The sequence below is a fragment of the Scophthalmus maximus genome, chromosome 20 (genome assembly GCF_022379125.1).
Source record: "Scophthalmus maximus strain ysfricsl-2021 chromosome 20, ASM2237912v1, whole genome shotgun sequence".
Taxonomy (NCBI): domain Eukaryota; kingdom Metazoa; phylum Chordata; class Actinopteri; order Pleuronectiformes; family Scophthalmidae; genus Scophthalmus; species Scophthalmus maximus.
Genome location: NC_061534.1, coordinates 2588769 through 2610966, shown reverse-complemented (window position 1 = coordinate 2610966; position 22198 = coordinate 2588769). Strand labels below are relative to the sequence as shown.

The window sequence follows — 22198 nt, the reverse complement described above, 5'->3', positions numbered from 1 at the left end:
TAGAAGCTTTATCTTTTGATTTGCAACTCTAAAATATTTAGCAGGATAAGAAAAAAGACATATATATTTATATATAGACACTACAGCATTTCTGTTTGTTCAAGTCATCTATTTATTGAGCTTTCATTTGTACAAGTAATGACATCACTTTGTTTTTTGTTATTTTATTTGAACTTTTTCCCCGAATCATTGACGATAACTTTACAGTAAGCACATCTGCTGCGATGTAGATTGGTACAGACGAGGGAAGGGGGGCGGGAGTAAAAGAAGGGAAACGTGACGGAGCTTCTACCACGAGAGTCGCTACAGCGTGACCGACACGAACCGCTCACTTTGTGAGAGAAGGAGACGGATATGGAAAACACTGCAGTGAGGGTGTGTGTGCGTGTGTCAGATAAAAAAAAGTTCTTGCTGGTGTAAAAAAAAATGGGTCGGTGAAGTTTCCCCACCATCCATCCTGCCTCTTTTTTTTTTTTTGTCCATTTCACAGATGGGGGAAAAAAGAGTTTGACGTCGTCTTTGGGATTCCGTTAGTTGAAGGCAGCAGTTGCCACGGACGGATCCACAGGCGGCGTGACCACGGTACCAAATCAAACGTGAAGAACAACAACACATTTTGGAAGCTTCAGTTCCATAAATACATTTCACGTGGGGTTTTTTGCCTTCATAAATTCGTGGTATGAAAATTAATTTGCAGACACTTGAAACTTCACAGTGAAAATCATGTTTTTATGTTATATTCTCGTGACCTCACTTGATGGTAACGCAGTTTTAATCGTAGATCAATTTGAAAATTCTGGGTATTGAAACTTAAATACTTAAACAGACTTTCATTATCTGGTTTTCCAATTTAGTGATTGGACGACTTCTGATTTAAAATCAAACATGTCCAGTTTAACATTGTAAAAAAACTTTTGCTCAAACTCTTGTGTTTAGAAACAATTTAGACAAATTTGATTTTTCTTTATTTTTCAAAGACTAAGGTATGAAAAAATATCCTCTTAAATTAAAATGCAACTTGATGTTCTCGCTGTGAAGTTTCAAGCTACATATTCAAGTATTATATTCGAGTATTATTGTAGATTTTCATTCCACTAAAATGAACCAGAATCTAATGGACACTTTGAATCTGTTAAAAAATACATTCAGCCTTTTTTCTTTTTTTTTAACACAGTAGCGTGGTTTTTCCAAACAGGCAGCAGTGATGTCAAATACATGCATTTCAGTCAGATGAGCTGTCAATCAACAATAACAATGATCCAAGGATTTTCACAGCGGATTTTTTTTTTTTTTTTTGAGGCAACTTAAGGTCAAAACATTGAAGCTTGGACCCGCGTGGGAAAACGACTGTTCGTGGTCACAGTGGCGAAGGCCGACAATCATAAGACGTTTGATGCAAGGCTGTGGCAAAGGGTTAAAAAAAAAATCTGGACATGGCATTGATCGGCAGTGCATTCATCGTGTACGATTGACGAGTTCTATTCCAAAAACATGTATTCATTCATTGTGATTTTAAAAAAAGTCAGTGGTTGTAAATAGTGGCTTTTTGCGTTGAAACAAAACTCTTTGACTCGACTTCCTGTTGTCTTTAGTGCACATCACACGAATTCCCTCCGACGCCAACTCCCAAAGCTACGAGCACGACAGCGCGGAGACACTTAACATCCGGAGACCCAACAGAGAAAAATTCCTAAGTTCATCGGACACAAAGACACAATCTCATCTCCTAACAGCAAAAAAAAAAATCCAACCTCGGTCCGATTGGAGAACTCACAAAAACAGACGAGTAAGAAATAAATCTTCATATTTATGAAACGAGGTGGACACTGTACAACAATACTGGCCGTATGAGGGTTTTGATCCTGGGAGTGTAGAGAATGAACAGCAACACTAACATCAGTTGGCATTATGAGTCTTTTTGTTTTTCTATCATCTAGAGACGTGATGCAGTCTTGTTTCTTGGTATAAAAAAATCTCAATTAAAAAAAAGAAAAAAAAGATCATCACATAAGTCTTTCAAACACACACACACACACACGCACAATGTTGCAATCGCTCTCACACACACGCCAAATATTACGAATGATCATAATCATCTTCCTTTACAGTTGGTGGACCGGCGTCTGTCTCTGTGGAATGTTAAAGTACATGAGGTCCGACTGGAAAACAAAAAGAAAAGACAAATGTCCGGCGGACCTGCGTGGCCCCGTCCCGTTCCTTCCATACCAGCGAAGTTTTCTTTAAAAAAAAAAAAAAAAGTTGTTGTTTTTTGTGTACAGGAACAGTTTTCAGACATGCAAACTCCAACTTGAAGCAGGAATAAATACGGGAGGAGCCAGAGGGAGGCGGAGTCGGGACATGGATATAATCACCTTGAGACAGAAGAAGAAGAAGAAGCTGTACAGAAAACACATTCTACAGTTTGATGTTTTGTGTTTGTCACCAGCAATACGGACATACAGACATCGATTGGCCAAGGTCACTTTTTTTTTCAAGCTCAAAGTCAGAGATGCTACTTGATTGACAGAAATCTTTGCTCCCCCCCCCCCCGGTGCATCACGTCTCCTCCCTCGTCCACAGAGAGGTCATGGGGGGAAGGAGAGTTGAAGTTGTTCTAAGACCCAAAAACATCCAGCAGCTTGGAAACAGCACAGTTTGCCAGAAAACATACAAAAAAAAAAAAAAAGGCATAGAGAAGCTGTACAAGTCAAAGAACCGGTGGAGGTGTTGGTTGAAATCAAAAAACATGCAGATACAAAAACAAAAACAAACAAAAACACGTTTGTGGCACCCTTTAACCATTTTCTTTTGTTTTGTTCTTTCGTCATGGAGCTGCTGTACGCGAGCGGACGTCCCCAACGACACGTTTTACATGCTAACACTGAACTCACCGTCTCCTTGGCGATATACTACACGTGGGGCACTGTTCATCATGTAAGGGGGGGGGGGGGGGGGGTTTGGTCACTCGCGCTGAAGCTGAGATGCAGAACTTTGAAGCAGGAGCAAACGCAAAAAAAAAAAAAAAAAGACCCAGTGGTCTTCTTCCTCCTGGAGTCTGTGAGAGGAGGACGGACGCCTCTCCAGACCCCATTTGATTCTGTCCCGATGTCTTGTTAACGAGAAGAAAGAGGGACCAGGATCGGAGGGAGGGCGGGAGGAGGGGAGGAGGGGAGGGGTAAGACAGTCCAGCTGCTTTTGGGTTTGTCGCGTCGAAAAAGAGAAGGTGGAAATCAAAACACCAGCCACCTACAAAGAAAACGTTCTGCTCTGATATGCAGTTGACGACGTGGCATGAAGTGGAACTGTCTCCGCTCCGATCGGGAAGACGTGCGAAGAGCTGGAGGCTTCTTCTTCTTCTTCTTCCTCCTCCTCCTCCTCCTCCTCCTCCTCCTCTGCTGCTGCTGCGTCGTCGTCTCCGGCTGCGGTCGGGTACCACGAGTGTGTGTGTGTGTGTGTGATGCTGCAGCCGATTGGATCAGAAGTAAAGAGCCGGCTCGCTGCTGTAGTCGGACAGGGAGGAGCTGTCTGCCGGCGTGAGCTGAGGAGGAAACACAAAGGTGTGAACATTTTTTAAAAATCCATGTATTTCCATGCATGTACACACAGAACAGCCCTACTGTATACTGGAAGCACAGGAAGTCTGGAAGCACAATCTACCAATCTTATCAGTCTGTTTCGTGTCTTGTCCTGAATCTGATTTTCCTCGTCTGTCCACATGCAAGGTGCTGGCAGCACCCATCACTTAACATTTAACTCCTTTTAAAATGTGATCAAAAATGACAATTTGTTGCTTTGATCATACTTGAGAGAGAAAAAAAACAATAAATCCAGACATTTCAGATTATTCCGAAGACTTGAGACCATGAAAACGCGACGTAGCTCCAGAAGCAGTGACAGTGTGAACATGCAGCGCGTGGAATCCGTGTTCTCACCATCACTTCCTCCGTCGGGTGCGTCTGCTGCGACGCGGCGTCCTCCTGGTAAACGCTGGCGTCGTGTTTGTGCTCCTGCCAGGCGCTGAAGTCCACCGAGTGCTTGGGAATGTAGCTGGAGAGATCTGAAGGAACGGAGAAGGGACACAAGAATTCATTTTCCTCAAGTGCAGTTCAGAGTTTGTCCAGAAGGGGTCTCGCTCCTCACACGTGTCCACCGGGCTTCTCACTTCCACCATACAAAGGACGGTTAGCGATGCGGATATGATAAAGAAGCAATAATCTGATCAGAGCGGTTTATGGATTTTTGTAATGTGAGAAGAAGAAGGTATTTCCTCTCCTTCAAAGTTGATCACTTGCCCTTTTCTATTATCTTCCTGATTCAAAGAGCAAATACTACTCTAGATGTACATTTTCCTGACACCTCGTTCCATTGAGAGATTATTCTACATTCTTTCATACAAATTCTGTCGTCAGAGATCGTGTTGCTTCACGGAGAGAATCAGAAGCTCAACACGTCTCTGCCTCAGCTCCACGAGGTCGGTGGTTTGGGGCGAGGCCTCCATCTGTAAAGCGATTAGACCTCTGTTCGCATCTTGCAAGAAGATACTGGCCTCCAATGGAAAAATGGAGAGCAATTTTTCACCAAGATGAATTCACGAGCAGCCTTTTATTTCCAATGTTCCTTTTTTCATGTGGTCGTCAGAGGTCCGTCCGTTTGGGGGAAAAGTCCTGACTCTAGATTTTCAGTTCTCTTTTTTCCCCCTCCCGGAACTGGAGGATTCCAAAGTTCCCCTGGACGTAACTGAAGAGTTGTTGGGTGTGAATGAGTTTCATCTTTCTAGTCTTCTCCTGCTCATACTTCTAATTTCATTTCCTCTTCCTCTTCCTCTTTTCACGGATCTCACGGTTCTTAAAAAGCAGCGTCCGATCTAAAAGTGCTACATAAACAGCCCACAGAGTATCCGAAGGGTTCATCCTCTGGAGGGCAGGAATGTGCAACGGGAATTTCGTGCCCAAACAGCCAGAACTTTTTTTGATTCTTTCTGGCGATACAAGTAGGAATTTTGAACTAAAGGTTTCTTCAGAAGAATGCTGAGCCCAAAGTCCCCAATATGTTAGGATTCATCTCCTGGGGACCAAGAATATTAACAGTGACATTAAACGGACGCAGAGTCTTTACTTTTGTAGATACTTTTGTTGTGGAGCATCGTGTTGGAGGAGTAGAGATTTTGAACAGTGTACGAAATGTCCCCCTTAAATTCATTAGGAATCCTCTGGGGACCATGAATATCTACAGGAAATTCAGTTTCACGTTGAGAAATAGCTGCTGTCGTTTCGCTCCATCTCACCGTTGCTGTTGCTGTTGTGCGTGGGCGAGCCGGTGAAACTGGGTCGGGGGATGTGGATGCGTCCCACCATGCTCGGCCGCTCGTCCGCTCCGTCTCGTCTCTCGTCGTCGTCGTCGTCGTCGCCGCTGTCCCACGCGCTGCTCTCGGACGGATACTCGTACGTACTGTGGAGACTCGACTCGTTGAACGAGATTGTGAGCTGAAAGAGAGAAAAAATTATACATGTTTTTTGCTGTCCGGGTTGTTTTTCCTAATTGACAAAAAAAAAAAAAAAAACCAGGATACAACCAACTTAAATTGAACCAATGTGGTAAATGATATAATTTGTTCCCGTTGAAAATACACGGCGGCACTGATTTCCCTCGGCTCCACACTTTTTATTTTCCACTTCGCTGGCGTCGTAGCGGCGACAACAACACCGGCTCACAGCCAGAAGCCCAGTGAATTCTTTTGGCTGCGGTCGGTGAACTTGGGCAGGTGCCTGCTCATGATGGAGTGAATATTTGATTCATTAAAATCTCGCCAACTGGCAACAAAGAATATGAGACAGACAGCGACACAGCAGTGTCCTGAAACCATTTGTCTACACGGGGCCGGCTCAGGAGTTACTGGGGTCCAGAACATGAATACAAATAACGACAAATCATGCGGACAAGCTTTCTGTTGGGATTTTTGACCCCATCTCTTGGTCTTCGGGGAGTTTGCTTCATTAAACATATACAGTATAACTATGTATTGTATAGTGAGCACAAGTTAAAGTTTTTTTGGGGGGGTCAAATTTCAGATCAAAACCAAATTTCAAAGTTTGCTGCCCCAAAGATTTTGGGGGCACCATAATGAAAATAAAAAAAAATTCCCTCTTTACATGGTGAAATGATTTATACAGAATATCACTTCATATTTACAGATGAATGAATGAGAATAAAAATGAGCAATTTGGAGTTTTGAGTTGGCACTCCTCCAGAGACTGAGCGCCTAAAACGAAGAAGTTTTGGAAATGCTGCTCGTCCCCGTTTTTAGTTTGAAAACCACGGGGCTGCGTTGCAGTATGGACGGGCACAGAAGAAACGGAGGCGTTTGGAAAAACGATGACCCGTTCGCTTCCTGATCGGCTCCTATCGGTCACAACTCGACCGCCGGCGGTGAAAGTGAAACCTCGTAAACCCTCCTACTGTCCGTTACAGTTCCACCTCATGGTCCCCGCTCGGACTTTTCACCATTGTTGCCTCTGGTCATTGGTATTCTCTGTAACGAGACGAGGGAGAGGACCGTCTGCTTCCTGTTGACGTGAATGGTCCCACGAGAGCGCGGATGGAGATCACATCTGAGTCGGAGCTGAAACGCTCATCTTCACTGGGAGCGTTTTAAAACTCTAGCAGCCATCCATGGCGTCCGTACGCCAGCTCTTTGTTTACAATGTGTTTACCAAAAGAAACACAAATTTAACAAGCAAACAGTCAACAGCGGGTGGCCTACCCACTGTTGACTGCTTGCTTGTTAAATTGGCTTGTAAAAAGGCCAAACTCTACATCTGCCAAGATAAGAAAAGAAAAAGAAAGCAGCAAATCTTATATCTTGATTTGGAGGAGAGATTTGAAAACACTGACATCACGCTGCGTCCGTTGCATTATGAAAGAAGGGTAAACATTAACAGGTTATTGCTTCCTTATTGCCGTGTGATTATGCCGTCTGTGCTGAGCATCATCACGTGTCTCGGCTCTCGGGCTCACAGTCGCCGCCTCAATATGAAACAACGGGCTCATAACTTATTCAACAGGGCCGTTTAATTGGGATTTCTCGCGGAGCCAGCTGCGGTTTGTTTTCTGGAGCTTCCAGCTTCTTCACTGTGTGTGTGTGTGTGTGTGTGTGTGTGTGTCCTCTAAAGTGGGACAGGTGGCGGCCCCCCGCAGGAGCTCGCCGTCTGCGATCGATGGCTCCGGCGTCGCTCCGGTGGTCCGAGAACACGGAGCCGCGGGGGCTGAGACGAAAGCTCCTGCACTTTGCTGCTCCGTGTGATCCAGCGTGAGCAGAGACCAGCTCACATCTGACTGACGGCTGATCTCAGAGGAAGCATCTCGTGGTGACAGTTCCCCCGAGAAGTCACTGCTTCAACAAAGTTTTCCACTGAAAGTTACCTGCCGTCTTCACATTGGGAAACTAAGTGCAACATGTGACTGTTGAATACCGTCCATATATTACAGGTGTGTTTCTTCATGTCTGGAACCCATTTTTTCCCCAGACTTTTCTTGCATTGGCACGTTTCTGTATTCTATGATTTTCATATTGGCGTGCAGTCTGCAGTTCTGCGTCGGCCCTTGTGCTCTGACCACACATTCGCTTTGCAAACCCTAGAAAGTTGTTGTTGTTGTTGTTGTTGTTTTCTCTCCCGAGTTGCCATGGAGATTACAGCCAAAACACACACACACGTACACACAGTTTGTCCATGCCGTCAGCTGACTGCTCTTAACGTACTGTACCTGGCTCCGTCTACTCTGTAGGCTGTGATACAAATCTGCTCTAATCTCCATCACAAGGCCTCAAGCCAGCAGCAAGCACGCACGCACGCGCGCACGCGCGCACGCGCACGCGCACACACACACACACACACACACACACACACACACACACACACACACACACACACACACACACACACACACACACACACACACACACACACACACACACACACACACACACACACACACACACACACACACACACCATTCAAAATGCCATGCTTATTCCATAACCTTTATGACGTCTTGATGATCTGTCTCCGTGAAGTCGGTGATGTTGGAACAAGTAGTTTTATTAAAAGACGCTCAACAGATGAGGGAAAAGGGTCAACAACTTTTTCAATGAAGGTCTATAGATTCAGGACGAGGGTCAACACATTATGACGAGAGTCAGTAGAATACAAAGTGAGAGCATCTGAAGCTGAGCACTTACACAGCTATCAATGGAAACAAGAATGTGTAGACTCCGGGTTGTAGATTAAAACAAGGCTCTGTAGATGGTGGAGAGTCTAATGCTTCGGGGTGGGGGTCTAAATTCCACAAAGGGTTTAGAGAGTTGAGTCATTTCGAGTCTATGAATAAAGTTTGGTTCCACAGATTAAGCACAAGGGACTATAGATTTAAAACTGCGGTCTAGAGATTGAGAGCAAGGACAATGATGATAAGCTTCAGGACTATAGATTCGACATGGATCTACAGATTAAGGAGGGTGGTCACATGGAAAGAGAAGGTGCCAAAGATTAAAAATGAAGGTTCGATAGATTAAGGACGGGCCACATATTAAGAATTTAGATTTAGGAGGAAGGTTTGAAGGTCTGCTGATTCCAGTTCTGCACTCGAGCCCGAGTAAATTAAAGATCTAGAACAAGAGTGTTGGGTTCACAGACAATAGATTAAAACGAGGATCTTTTTAGATCGCGTGGAGTCTAAAGAAATGGTAAGAGGGTCTAGATTCCAGACGAGGGTCTACAGATTATGGACATGGGTCCCTACCATACAGACAAAAGACATGAAGACTCGTGACCAATTTATCTACAGATTCTAAAGTCCAGTCTACTGATCCGGAACGACTATGGGACGCCACCTTCAGTCAATCCCAGATTTAAAGACAGATGAGGTTCGAAATGTTAAAAAAACAACAACCTTCTTTTCCGAGCAGCTCGTCCACTTATCCCCACTGCACCTTCGCAATCAGGTTACGATGACTTAACTGTTGCTAATATCAGATTGGGGCTGATAAAAGACAGAATAAAAATAATGGCGTCTCTTCAGATAAGGATAACAGTGAGAGAGGGCTGCATTGATTTGTGCCCTTCTCATTGATATTCGTGGCAGGTGGCGGCCATGGAGACGAACGAGGGCTCAGTCTGTGAACCCTGTGAACTTATCAGTGAGCCTTTACGAGGTTCACGTATGTTGTTAAAGAAGATTAGAGGTGCACAGAGAGATGATGAGGACACGAGGAAGAACCACACTCAGACACAAGGTCAAGTTACAGCCCCGACCGCACCGAACGAGAAGTACTAACAATTCAGTCCCCAGAGTGTTTTCCCTAAAACATCATTGTCTTTCTTTCTACTTCCTGTTTCTGACGACCAGAGAAAGACCCATTAGTATTCCGCCACAGTAACATCACAATCCAGAATACAAATCTAATCTCGTGCACAAGCTCCGGCTCTGTGTGACCATCTTTTAGAAAAGGGCCCTCTGTCCCAGACATCGCCTATTTTTAGTCCCTCTGTTAAATCTTACACCGCAAAAAAGCATTTCCTTTGCTAAACTGGCATCCTGTCTCTCGGAGGAAGTGTCTGGATGCCAACATGCGAGTCTATCAATAAATCAGGCTGGCCCGCGAGGCTCGCTGCCCCTCTCGCTGTCTTTCACTTTCCCTTTCTGTCCGCTCTCCTCCACCACCGGAAGCTCTTCTCACATGAGACTCTTTATATTCAGACGAGGCTCCGCTGCGACGCCCCGGCTAGTGAACCTGACCCGGACGTCCAGCTGTTTAGCCTCAGCACTGATCCGACTCCGAGGAGATCGAAGACAGAAAGAGGAACAAATACACTGGAGTTAACTGTTATCTTTTAACTGAGGGTAGTGCACCTCTTCCAGCCTGCTGGTGCTCGTGTCTCAGCCTCACTCTCATCTGTGAGATATTAAAAAGGCTGCCTGTCTGTCCTCAGGCTATGGGATGGGGCCAGCAGGGGCCCGGCTCAGGCCAACAGGGGCCAGGCTCAGGCCAACAGGGGCCAGGCTCAGGCCAACAGGGGCCCGGCTCAGGCCAACAGGGGCCAGGCTCAGGCCAACAGGGGCCCGGCTCAGGCCCGCTGTCCTTCTCAATCACAGGTTGCTCAGACACAATTTTTGTGGCGTTGACTGACTAAAATATGGAAAACTGACTCTGTATTGCAGTGTGTGTGCGCGTGTGTGCGTGTGTGTTTGTTAGTTTTGTAGAACTTGCATTTTTTTTCATCAGCTGTGTTTTGGTTTTTTTGCTGTTGTTGTTGTTGTTTGCATGTTGTGCACGAGGAGGAAGGACAACAAAAAAATAACATAAATAAGAGAAGTGAGTGAGAGCGGACGAAAAGAGTCGGCAGACGAGATTACGTCTTCGTGAATGTGCCTCTCGGACAGTTGGCGAGACGGGAGCAGGGCCAGGAATTTTTCCCAGACCACCCAGCGGCATGTCGTGCCCTCGTTTGGTGAGAAGTGAATGGCCCCACACACACACACACACACACACACACACACACACACACACACACACACACACACACACACACACACACACACACACACACACACACACACACACACACACACACACACACACACACACACACACACACACACACACACACACACACACACACACACACACACACAGCCCATACTCGGGATGTATGGAAAAGCATCTGATGTATTGGAAAACGAATGTGAAACAGCAAACGCACCGATACAAAACGTGGGATATGACAGTTCAGGTGTCCGGCGGCTCGCAGGCCTTATTAGAGCTAATCTCATAACCAGGAAGATAATATTAGAACAGCACCACGATGAACCTGCCGAGCAGTTTAGCTGCTGCAGCTGCAATAAGCGGCTGAATAGAGGGATAATAAATCCGACATGTACTCAAACAAAACATGTGGTGTGTGTGTGTGTGTGTGTGTGTGTGTGTGTGTGTTTGTGTGTGTGTGTGTGTGTGTGTGTGTGTGTGTGTGTGTGTGCGTGTGTGTGTGTATGTCTCTCCCCACTTGCGCTGACAACCTGAGCGATGCCATATAGGGAAATGAAAAGATCAGATGGAGAGAGAGAGAGAGAATATTCAGGTCACGTTTTTTCAAAAAAGCTGTCTACCTTTCTTATTGTGTCCTACATTTAAAACCTGAATAGAAACTGCGAAACAGCTAAATGTCTATTCTGACAACACGTCTTCTTCACCCCCAACACAAAAGAGAAGTTTTCATAAGCTGCTGAATGCACTGAAATTTGTACGTAAAATTTCCCCAACCGCTGCTTCGTAACATTTCTGGAAACTGCCAGAGGGAGCGAGTCGGCGTGTTGATGACCTTAAACAAAAACTCTGCTTTCTGCAGCGGGATCATCGTCACGTCACGTCCTGCCTCCTGCCTCCTGCCTCCTGGCTCCAGTGTTCCCGGACATTTTCCGGTTGATGTGAACGCGTCGGACTCGGACGTTCTCCCGCTGCGTTCGTCACACGTGAACCGCGGAAATCTGGACCCAATTTGGCGGAGATTTTCCGGATGTTCGTGTCTGATAAAAAGCTTTAGTGACATTGCAATTATAATTATTCAATCACAGGGACTATTTCTGGGAAAGAGAGAAAACAATTGGTATATTGGTGCGATGGATCGACAGCTACAGTAACTCACAGTACAATAGAATGTGCTTTCATTACAATTATTGTATCTGATGTCTTAATTGCTCATTTACTCTTATGATCAGATCAGAATGGAGACACCCACGAACTACTACGAACTAAAAAAAAAACCTCTCCTTCTATAAATAAGAACGAAGATCTGACTGAGACGGAGCCCGTATCTTTTTTTAAATCATTAACTTGAGCACCATAGCGATCATAACTGTAAGATCATTCCTCACATTAATTATGAGTGATATGCTTCGTGCCACGAGACACACCTTGGCGGCGAATTTCCGGGGCAACTCGACCGGACGCGGTGATTCAATCCTGTAATCTCCACCTCCTCCTACGCACACACAGAATCCTCGAGGCCCCTTGACGTATTTCAATAAAAAGATCAGTGAACACCAGAGTTCAAACTACAACATACACCTACTCCAAAAAAAACAAACAGCCGTTAGTCGTAGAAACACACGCGCGCGCTCTCTCTCTCGTGTGGGTGTCCAATCCCTCGCCACGTACAGCGTGAGGTGGAATCAGTGCAGTTGTTTGAGTGGGAAACTCTTCAGGCGGTACGCACCGCGTGGTGGTGAGCGAGTATCACCGCGCGGATCTAGGCCCAGGAAGCGCTTCACTTGGTGTGGGGGGTCGGTGCTCGGTGCTCGCCGGCCGCGCGCAGCGAGGCAACGCCAAATGTGATAGCGTGTGTGTTTACACTGCCATGTCTCAAGACTGTGTGAGTCACTGCTGGTTTGCTTTTCGCAGCCGCACGAGTACGTGGCGTGTGTTTAAGTCTTCCTGCGCGTGGTTTGGATTATGTGACTGATAAAAGACGGCGGATGGGAGATGAGATGCATTAAACGATCTTGTTTGTACCAACAACTTGGCTCAGTGGAGCACTTTTTTGAATTATTTTCTGCGGCCTGAGAACATTTTCGTCCTGGCACAGACCTCATATAATACAACGGAACACAGTGTGTATGTAAGGTGAGACCAACAACAGGGTGGAGATTTAGAACCTATCAGCGATCTCTACTCCGTGCACACACCGACACTGTGGCAGAGTTCAGGGCGTCTTGACCCGTTCGCTCCTGGACTCGCGTGTGAACGGGTGGACGGCTCCGGTCGGGCGTGTCCTGGCAAGGGCCACAACGAGGACAAAAAAGACCAGCGTAGGATCCCGCACACTGGAATCGGGATCCCGGACATTTCTGTAACAGCCAGTCGGGGTGTGTCTCACAGCGATCCCTAGGCGAGGCCACGGTGGGTTACCTACTAAGCAGTCAATTGGGTTCCAGGAAGTGATAAGGCCTTTTGTCTGGGTTGACCTTTTGGGTCAAAGATGAGTCAGTGATCAACACGGTGAAAATGTCACGGAACAAAGGTGGATCGTGTGCGAATTGTTAGCAAGCTAGCTAACAAAACACCCGAGTCACCTGGGATTTACTCCGAAATGTGCACAATAGAGCACTGCTTGTTAAAATACTGCATCTCATTGTCTACTTCTACGTACTAATACACAAGGTACAACACGTAAATGGGAGTTTTAGAGTGTTGACCAATAAAGGATAATAGTTTCCCTCCATTTTCAGTCTTTGCGCTAAGCTAGGTCAAACACGCGTGGACCGATCTCTTGAGGTTAGCTTGAATCTGTGTTCAGCGGAGAGCGCTCACAAGTTTAATTTACCATTTAAAAGTTTAAAAAAGGTCAAAAACGTGGTGGTCTCTGCGGGAATTTTGTGTTTAGTGCAAGTGAGCAGAATTTCTCATGATAAGATGCGGAACTAAGATGGTAGCGATGGCTAAACTAGCATCGTCAACTGTGAGCATGCTAGCTTTAGCATGTAGCCTTAGCGCAGTCGCGGAGACACGCGGGGACGACGACGCTGCCGTTGTGTTCATGTGGAAATAAGAGAATCAGCTGATATATTGTCTGGAATTTTTTTTTATGTCTCAAATATCAGTCGGTATTGATTTTAAAAATTACATTCGCCTATTGGTCGGATTCAAAAACAGACTCTTTCATATTACTTCCCTTGGCTTCGTACTAACTGGGCCTCATGAGAACATACAGGTCCTCCCTTAAACATCAGATACGTTTGGGTCTCCACCCACAGAAACACTGATTCAAATTTCAGTGTTGGAAACACAATTCAAAAGTGTTTATCAAGACGACGCTTACAAATTCACGCGGCTGATTTTCAATCAGGACGAGAAAAAAAATCTCCTCGTAACAATTACGCATCCACCAACAACAAAATCCCCCAGTATCAACACTGACATCACAACGTGTGTGTGCGTGTGTGTGTGACACAGAGAGAAAGACGTAAGAGTGTGCCCTTATCCCGGAGTCCTAATGACAGGATAGAATGGCCGCGGCTCGTGTTGCCCCGGCGACAGGCGCCATGGATATGTGACAAGAGGGAAACGGGAGAGTAGAGGTGGAGACGGAACGTCAGGAAGAGACCAAACATGCCAGAGACGGACGGCTGATAATGGTGCAAATAGACTGATTATTAAAGAGCATGGATGATTTACAGGACAAAAAATGTATTTGAATAAAATTTACATTAACGCACAGAAAAAGCCACGACACACACACGCGCCTCAGTGTCAGCCAAGTGTTTGTCAAAGCAGATGGTGGGAAAAAAACCCACTGTAGGTATTTTTGAAAAAGAGAAAGTCATTGGCCGCCACCTGCGTCTTTCACTCGCCCACCGCTTCTTTTTATAAACTTTCAAAAAGCCCCGTGTTTTAACGGCCTCTGCTCTCAGTCTCTTCATCGTCTTACTCATGCACTCTAAAGACACGCACAAACACACACACACACACACACACACACACGCTGAATTAAACATGACTGTGATAGTGGGGCCTTGCTGGCTGAATTCTAATTATACCGACTTTGCAGGGTTTGCACGTGTGCCTGAGGGCTTGTGTGGGAAACCGGCGTTTTCACATGTGGGTGTTTATGCGGAAAATAGGCATGAATCTGCGGTGTGTGTGTGATAGCGAGTGTTTGTGTGTCTGCAGCCTAAAGCCGCCGGAAGAAAATGACAAGCTTGTTAAGAGGAAACCTCGTTTTCGCACTGCCAGCGATACTGATGATGAGAAAACACAAACTAGCACTTCTCACAAACTGTGCGAGACCACAAAACATGTTTGGTGTTTGTTTATGGCTGATGGTGGGATGGAGACTCAAGATTTGAAGTCAAGTGAAGTGAAATGGACGAAATTCTGTAGGAGGATTATGACCGAACTTTGGAGTTCCCCCTCGGTTCTTTGCAGCATTTTTGCTACTTCGCTTCAGTCTCAGTGGTTTTTCAACGACCCCCCCCCCCCCCCCCCCGGACACTGACCTGATTAGCGATCAGCTGGTGAACATTTAGCATTTTGCAGCTAAAGAGCCATAGATTTCCCCTCGGGAACTGGTGGAGACCAAAAATGGAGCTAAAAGTCAGATCATTTGAAAGCTACAAACAAGACCTCCAATAATTAATGCTAATGTTGCTCTGTGTAAGCCAGAGGCACTAAGAAGGAACTTTTTGCCAACACATTTTTCATATGTTAGTTTTAAAAATTGGTAAATGTTTCTTTGTGGATGTAGAGTAATAGGCAATAAAACAGATCTTAAAACAGATTTATCTACAGGGCGGCTCAGGGACTGAGGAACCAGAATTAATTAATACTTTTAAAGGAGTATATAGAGGATTTAGTGCCAAGTAACTGACCCTTAAAAATGAAAATGCCTCAAAACAATTTTTCTTGGTTTCTGAAGAATTTAATACCACCACTTAACTTCAAAGACTTTCTCCTGTCGCTTCACCTCAATAAAAACAAAAGAAGGAAAAAAAGCAGTCAGGGATAACGGCTGCAGTTACCGGGGTTAATGGCTGGCTGTTACTTTGAAAAACTTTATTTAAAAAAAATAAAAGAGGGAGGGGTGGGGTGGTGGATTTCAGGAAGTGTGAGGGAGGAGAGATGGGGAATGTCTGTGGCTTGGTAAATAATTAAACACAATGGACTTTCACACCTGTAAGGCCGGGCGCACAATGTAAATGAAGGAGTGTGCCCTTTCATTGGCCTTCCTGCGTTACCCAGAGCTTTTAACCATTTAGGTTCAAGTATATTTTTAACCTGTAGAAGCTGTATATGCATGACATTTAACCACAAGTTAAAAAAACAAAACCTGTGGGTACTCTGAATAGAGACGACGGAAACATCTTTCACATTCGTGCACTGATGCAGACGAGTGCACTGCTGCAAAAACATGACTTTTCTATGACCGCTATAAAGGGAAGGGAAGTCGTACTATGTGTCATCTATCGAAAAAAAAAAGAACTATGTACATGTAGTACTAAGTAGCGGATGTCTTGACGACCTTTCTTACTGTATCGTTGCATGGTGTCAATATGTACTTAGTCCTGCAGTGAGTACAATCTTTGCACATGTCGGTGTGTTAAATATATTTTAATCTCAAGTAGTTTGGTTGATTTAGGAAGAACATTTTTGTGTTTGCAAAGAAGCGAAAAAAATATAAATGGCCGAGGTCGCTTTCCCTTAGGACAGGGTGGATGATGTCATCGTGCATCATAAGCGCGACCTAGACCCACAGGGAAACGTCAGCTCCCAAAACTCTTCTTTGCTCGGTTGAGTTTGCGCTCGGAGTGGCAGAAACCTGGACGTTTCCAACTCTTCAATCCTGGAGTTTTTCCGCTCAACCGCCAACAAGTTTTCCTCGAATCGCATGTCGCCAACCTTGAGGTTTTCCAAGTGACTCAGTTCAGTGAGAAATCTTGTGCCTGGTATCAGCCAACTGCGGCCGAGGAGATATTTGTTATGTCGGCAGGAAATACGCTAGAGATTAGCATCATTTTTGTAATCCTATTTGTGAGTCTATTTTTGTCTTGAATTCCGATTTTGCTCTTGAACGTTAGATTCCGCCTGATCCGCACCAAACGGGTTTAACTGGGTAAAGCACCATTAGTTCACTTAGTTTAATCGTGGGCTTACGTTGAAGATTAATAGGTTCGTTGCCATCCAACCCCGATGCCAACGTCCATTAGAACAACAGTCACTAATCTAACTAATGATCACTTTCAGGGACAAACACATGATCCTCTTTACTAAACCCGATCATTAGCTTGACAGATGGATCATTATTACGCATAAAAATGCAGCGGCATTTAAAAAAGGGAGAGTAATCTGAGTGGAAACTATGGGGAAAAGGCGGGCGCATCATAAACCTCTCCCTCCCTCTGGATGCTGCTGCGCTGACAACCACATGGGTCCGTCTCCCTTTTCCCATAATAAGCGGTCAGAGGGTGCAGTGACTTCAAAAACAAGCCGCTCCGCCCCCTCCCCGTGCCTTGTTCCCAGCTCTGCACCTCCCCTCCACAAAAAAATAATAATGATAAAACACAATCTGCCAATGCTGCCCTGCGCTAAAAGTCAAGAGACCTCAATCCAATCAGACTGCAGATGGAAAACGGAGTCAGTTTCACGAGAAAAGCCCGAGTCGATTTTTATGCAAATGCAGGAGGGATGTGGTACGAGAAGCTGCACTTGACCTACATAGCTCATCCACGACTCCTTTCCCCCCCAATACAGAGGAGGAGATCACAGGGAGTATGGAAGCCAGGGGACAGGCCTTATTAACCACCACCGCACAGGAACAAAGCAGTGCACTGTGGGTAGAGGGGAGTAATAAACAACAAAAGCAGAGTGGTGCTTGAGGAGCGTACAGAGAGAAGACGTGAGTCTTGAGTGGGCTCAGGGAATCACGCAGAGAGGGTCAAATATATTTGGAAAATCTGGAGAGGAAGAGCTGATGATCTGCTTCGGTTCTCGAAGTCCTGACGTGCATGTGGAACATTCTCTTCCAGCCAAGTTCCTCGTAAAAAAAAATGGTTTGGGTTTGTTGAGAGTGCAGAAAGAAAAGAAGGAAGAAAAAAAACAATCCCAGACCAGAACGCCGAGCCGAGGCCGTTCTCCGAGGCTGCTCTCACACAGAAGCGGCACTGAACAAAAAATTCCACACAAATTATACAGGCCAGGCCAAAGCCCTCCATGCTTTTGTAATTGCTTGCGCAGCCCTGCCCAGAAAATAAAGGCAGAACAAAAAAGGAAAAGAAACTGGGCCTTGATGATGATGTTGACCAAGAAGAGCAGAGACAAGACAACAAAAGGAGAAAAGTGTTTGGTTTGGGAGCAACGAGGACAGAGAAACCACCCGGATGTGTTCCTGTCTCGAGGCCACGCTCACGGCTACGTCTGCATGCACATGAAATAAAAACATGCACACAAGTCTGCAGCCGGAATATTTGTCATTATAAAGTCATGATGTGCAGGAAAAGCATTGCTCCACACCCACAGAACTTTATTTTAAAATCTGCAGCAGTTACAATCCCACACATTCCAACTGAAACTTAATATATGAGGCAAAAAAACCCCATACAGCACATATTCCCCTTTAAAGGAATGGTGCAGATATTAAAAGATATATCGGCATCCTCAGTATTTAGGCTGCAGGTATTGACGTTTGTTTGGGTAATGCTGTAAAACTTTTTTGGATACCTTACTTTGAAAGATATACATATGTTTTATCTACAGACCCTTTTCAGGAGAACCAAACATATTGGGATATTATTTTCTACTTCCCTTCGGCGGACAGTGAATTAAATATGGGACCGTGTGAACCTAGGTGGCTGCAGAAGTTTCCTCCTTATAACATCATGAGTTGGCCGAGTTCCTTGCACCAGTTGTAAGAGGTTGTCGGATTTACTGGGATTACAGCGGACCGGGTCAAGGGAACAGGACTGTGTGAGCCAACGTCTGCAGAGGCCAAGGACGCAGGAGCGAGTCCTTCGCCAAGCGAGCGGCGGATTATTGGTTATGATCGCAGAGATTACTGCGATGCCCAGAAACACGAACTTTATGCGATCATACAGTACCTAGACAGCAGATTGGTAGGTCATGTAGGGATGTAAGTGTATCTTAAAACTGGGGAAACACTTTTGGGAACAAGTAGACGAGGAGGAATGGTGACAGGGGGACAACATGTTCCATTTGTTCCAGGTTGGACAACTGTGGTTACACACCCAGAATGTGTAAACCAGCTCCATAAAACGATATGTAAAGTAGAGAAAATTCCAGTCTGCAACCAACTTCATTACCGATATCAGCAACATCAACACCAACAGGCTGATCCAGAGCTCAAAATGAATTCTCTGATATTTAATGAATCACTAACTCAGACGAAACAGGAGCAATTCGCAGAAAGACCTCCAGATATCTGGAATTATGATCGCAAGATAACGGTGATGCACAAACACACACTTTGCTATCATTTAATTATGATTTAGGGACTCAGACTCGAGAACATCTCAGGATGAGTTAAGTGTTCCTCAGAGAAAAAAACAAACAACCATCGGGTGGATGCGCTGCAGAGGCGGCCGGCTCGGTGGAAGAACAGTTGACAGAAGACGAACAGAGATGAAAGGAAACAACAAAAACAGAGCCACTTCCTGTCCGTTGCTCGGCGACTAAATTTAGATCAGAGGAAACTTTTTTAACGATCCCTCTGGGAGGAGTTGGGCACACGACTGCAAGGACACAAAAGAATATGACTTCCTCCTGTGTGCTGCAGCAGTGATATGTTTATGTTTCGGTGAAGGATCCCAATCTTGGAAAGCCGAAGATTTTCGTAAAAGCAGTAAACCCTCACATTTGAGAAGATGGAACGAGCTCCATTTCTGCAGTTTTGCTTTACGCCTTGTCAAATTGACTTACAATCAAAATGATTGACCTTTCCCCCAGCGTCTCCAGAGAACAACTGTAAAAAAGACCTGTCAATAAAAGCCTGACTCAGTTTTGTTTCTCACCTTCTTGCCCGTGGAGCCCATCTTCGAGAGGCAGGACCTTGCGAGGGCCAGGTACCCGCCGATGACCTCGATCTCCTCCACGGCCGGGTATCGCTTCTTCAGCAGGGAGCCCAGCTGAGCGTAGGGGGCCTGCGGGGGCGTGGACCCCGGCGGGGCCTCGGTGGAGGCTTCCTGCTGGGGCTCAGGTGAGCTCGACTGGGCCTCGTTGTCCGCCCTGCGTTTAGGCACCACGGTGAAGGTGTTCCCCTTCTTTCTGTGCACCATGGGGCTGGGAACAGGGACTCGCTCCGGGGGCTCCACCTCGATGTCGTCTATGTTCGTTACTGGCAGCTGATCCACAAGAGGTTGTTCCGGAGTGGAGGGGACAGGGGTCGGCGCAGGGGGGTCTGAGGGGAAGGGAGATGGGGCGGGTGGAGGGAAAAGGGGTGATGATGGAACAGCCGGAGAAGAGGGGGGTGAAGACAGGAAAGGTGGAGAGGAGGGAGTTGGGGTGAGAGCAGGAGATGGAGACGAGGGTTCTGATGGTGGAGGAGGTGAAGGACTTGTGGCAACAGTAGGCGACGTTTCAGGTTTGGATGACCTTATCACCAAGTCCTTCTCTTCCTGCTCTTTCTCCCCCCACCTCTTTGAGGGTGACAGAGTGGGTGTCGGGGCATGGGAGGTTGGCACTCCTGACATGGGCACCTCTGCCACTCTGTGGGAGGGGGAGGACTTGATGGGGCCAGATGGGACCGGGCTACTCGATGCAGACAAAGTGGCCAGACGGCGCTTGGGGATCACCGTGAAGGAGTTGCGGGACTGCAGGCGCAGGTTCGCCAGGGCCAGTGCCTGGGTGTCCCCGTCGGGAATGCGGTTGAGGTCTGGCCTTGGAGAGGGACGGATCTCGAAGTCAGGCGAGGAGCGCGCTACCTTGGACGAGATGGGGCTTGAGGGGGACTCGGCACGGGCACGACGGGTCTCCGGAGAGCATGGCACCTTGGGTTTGGGTGGCACCTCAGCGCCCTCCCAGTCTCTCTCTCTGGTGGGCTTGGTGGGGCCCCTGTCCGGCTCATCTCTGGGGGCGAGGGCCACGGCGCCACCACGGCCCCCGCTGTCATCGAACCGATGACGGAAGGAATACACGGGCTGCGGGGGCTCGGTGGCGCGCTGGGGGCTGCCTGGCTCAAAGGCAGCAGACTGTGGCTTTGGTTTGGAAGACCATGGACCCTGGAAGACGGGCGATGGTGGGTGGCTGCTGCTGCTGCCCGGGCCGCTGGGCGACTGGCCCGGCCAGGGCTTTGGCACCAGATCTGGCTGTGGCTTGGGCCAGAGTCGTGGCCTCATGCTGCTGGCACCGCAGTCCAGCTCCAGCAGGTTCTCCGTGCTGTGGGACTTCTTCTGCAGCTTCCCGTAGTTGCTGTCGAACTTCTGCAGCATCCGGCTCACCCGGCCCTGGCCCTCACCTGTCTCATAGGACGGGGCCGCATGATCGGGGCGGCCCAGGGTGCTCAGGTTCTCCTCGCTCTTGCTCAACGTGGTGTCGTAAATCACCACTTCCTTGGCCCTTATCTCGGTCACAGCACTCCCTCTCTGGTCCAGGAGGTCGTTCAGGGAGCTGTAGCCACTGACGCCGTTCTGCTGCCACTTGGACCCGGCCTTCAGCTCGCCGGCGTCCGGAAAGTAGTCGGGGTCCGATTCGATGATGATGATGTTCTCGGCGCGGATGGTCCGTACGCCGGGCACGCTGCCGTACAGCTCCAGGATGTGCTGCACCGGACGCGCGGCGCTGTCGCGGTCCTGTCGCCGCCGCCGCTCCTTCTCCAGCTTGATGAACGGGTTCTCCTCCAGCGGGCCGAGGCTCTGCTGCAGCACCAGGCTCTCCTCCCCGTCGTCCTGCCCGGGTGTCGTCCTGTCCTCGGCCGCCGCCGGTCGTGTCTCTTTGTTGTGGGTGTAGTGCTGGTTGGCCGGGGTGATGGTGTAGTTGCGACCGGACCCGCCGCCGCCGCCGCTCGCTCCGCCGCCGTCCGCTCCGCCGCCGCTGTTACCGTTCACGCTTCCCGTCGTCTCGCCGTTGACCCGCTGCGGGGCCGCGCCGCCGGGGCTCGTCTCCGCGGCGGCACCGGCTCCTCCGGACCCGCCGCCCTTCGCCTTCCTCCGCTCCAGGATCTCTCTCTTCCAGGCCGGCATCCTCGGGCTCTCTTGGCCGGCCTCTTGGCGGAGGACGCGCACTTCTCCTCCGCCGGACATCGCGGGGGGTTCGCTTGGAGCTGAAGAGGAACGGGGGCAGGCTCCCAGGCGGCTATGAAAACCTGATTCCGGCTCTGACTGTACCTGCAGCACCGATATCACCGCCCGCTCACACACATCCCTGCCGTCTTCTCTCTCCTCCGTATCTGCTTCCTTCACTCGCTCGCCCACTGCCCCTGAACGCGGCTCCGCCTCTCCGCTGCAGCACGAGCGGCCTCGTCCCGCCCACCCCGCGTCTTGATTGGTCGTCACGTTTTGGCGACACGCCCCCTTTCCTTTTGTGTCACGACGCACGTTGACGCAGGCCGCGCCCCTTTTTATTGTTGACTGGGCAAGGACGGCCTGTCAATCAAATGTGTTGCGTTCACGTACCCCTCCACAATTTTGGACTATATTGACCTTA

The 22198-nt window shown here is 47.6% G+C and overlaps 1 protein-coding gene across 1 annotated transcript; it reads right to left on the bottom strand.

The window, feature by feature from the left end:
- Window positions 1–88: 88 nt before the first annotated feature.
- tprn (taperin) lies at window positions 89–21997 on the bottom strand. The gene is made up of 4 exons (XM_035609325.2): window positions 19570–21997; window positions 5285–5483; window positions 3933–4057; window positions 89–3538 (listed from the first exon to the last, which is right to left on the bottom strand). Exons 1-4 carry the CDS (start codon window positions 21793–21795, stop codon window positions 3476–3478), a joined length of 2613 nt encoding a protein of 870 aa, XP_035465218.2. The 5' UTR covers window positions 21796–21997; the 3' UTR covers window positions 89–3475.
- Between the last annotated feature and the right edge of the window lie 201 nt (window positions 21998–22198).

What these genes read in the sequence shown, in the direction of transcription:
- tprn (XM_035609325.2), bottom strand. Translation starts at nt 21,795, where the DNA reads ATGTCCGGCGGAGGAGAAGTGCGCGTCCTCCGCCAAGAGGCCGGCCAA. An exon ending in TGGGCTCCACGGGCAAGAAG is followed by an intron (nt 5,484 to 19,569) that starts GTGAGAAACAAA and finishes TCTCTCTTTCAG; the next exon opens with CTCACAATCTCGTTCAACGA. An exon ending in ACCCGACGGAGGAAGTGATG is followed by an intron (nt 3,539 to 3,932) that starts GTGAGAACACGG and finishes TTTCCTCCTCAG; the next exon opens with CTCACGCCGGCAGACAGCTC.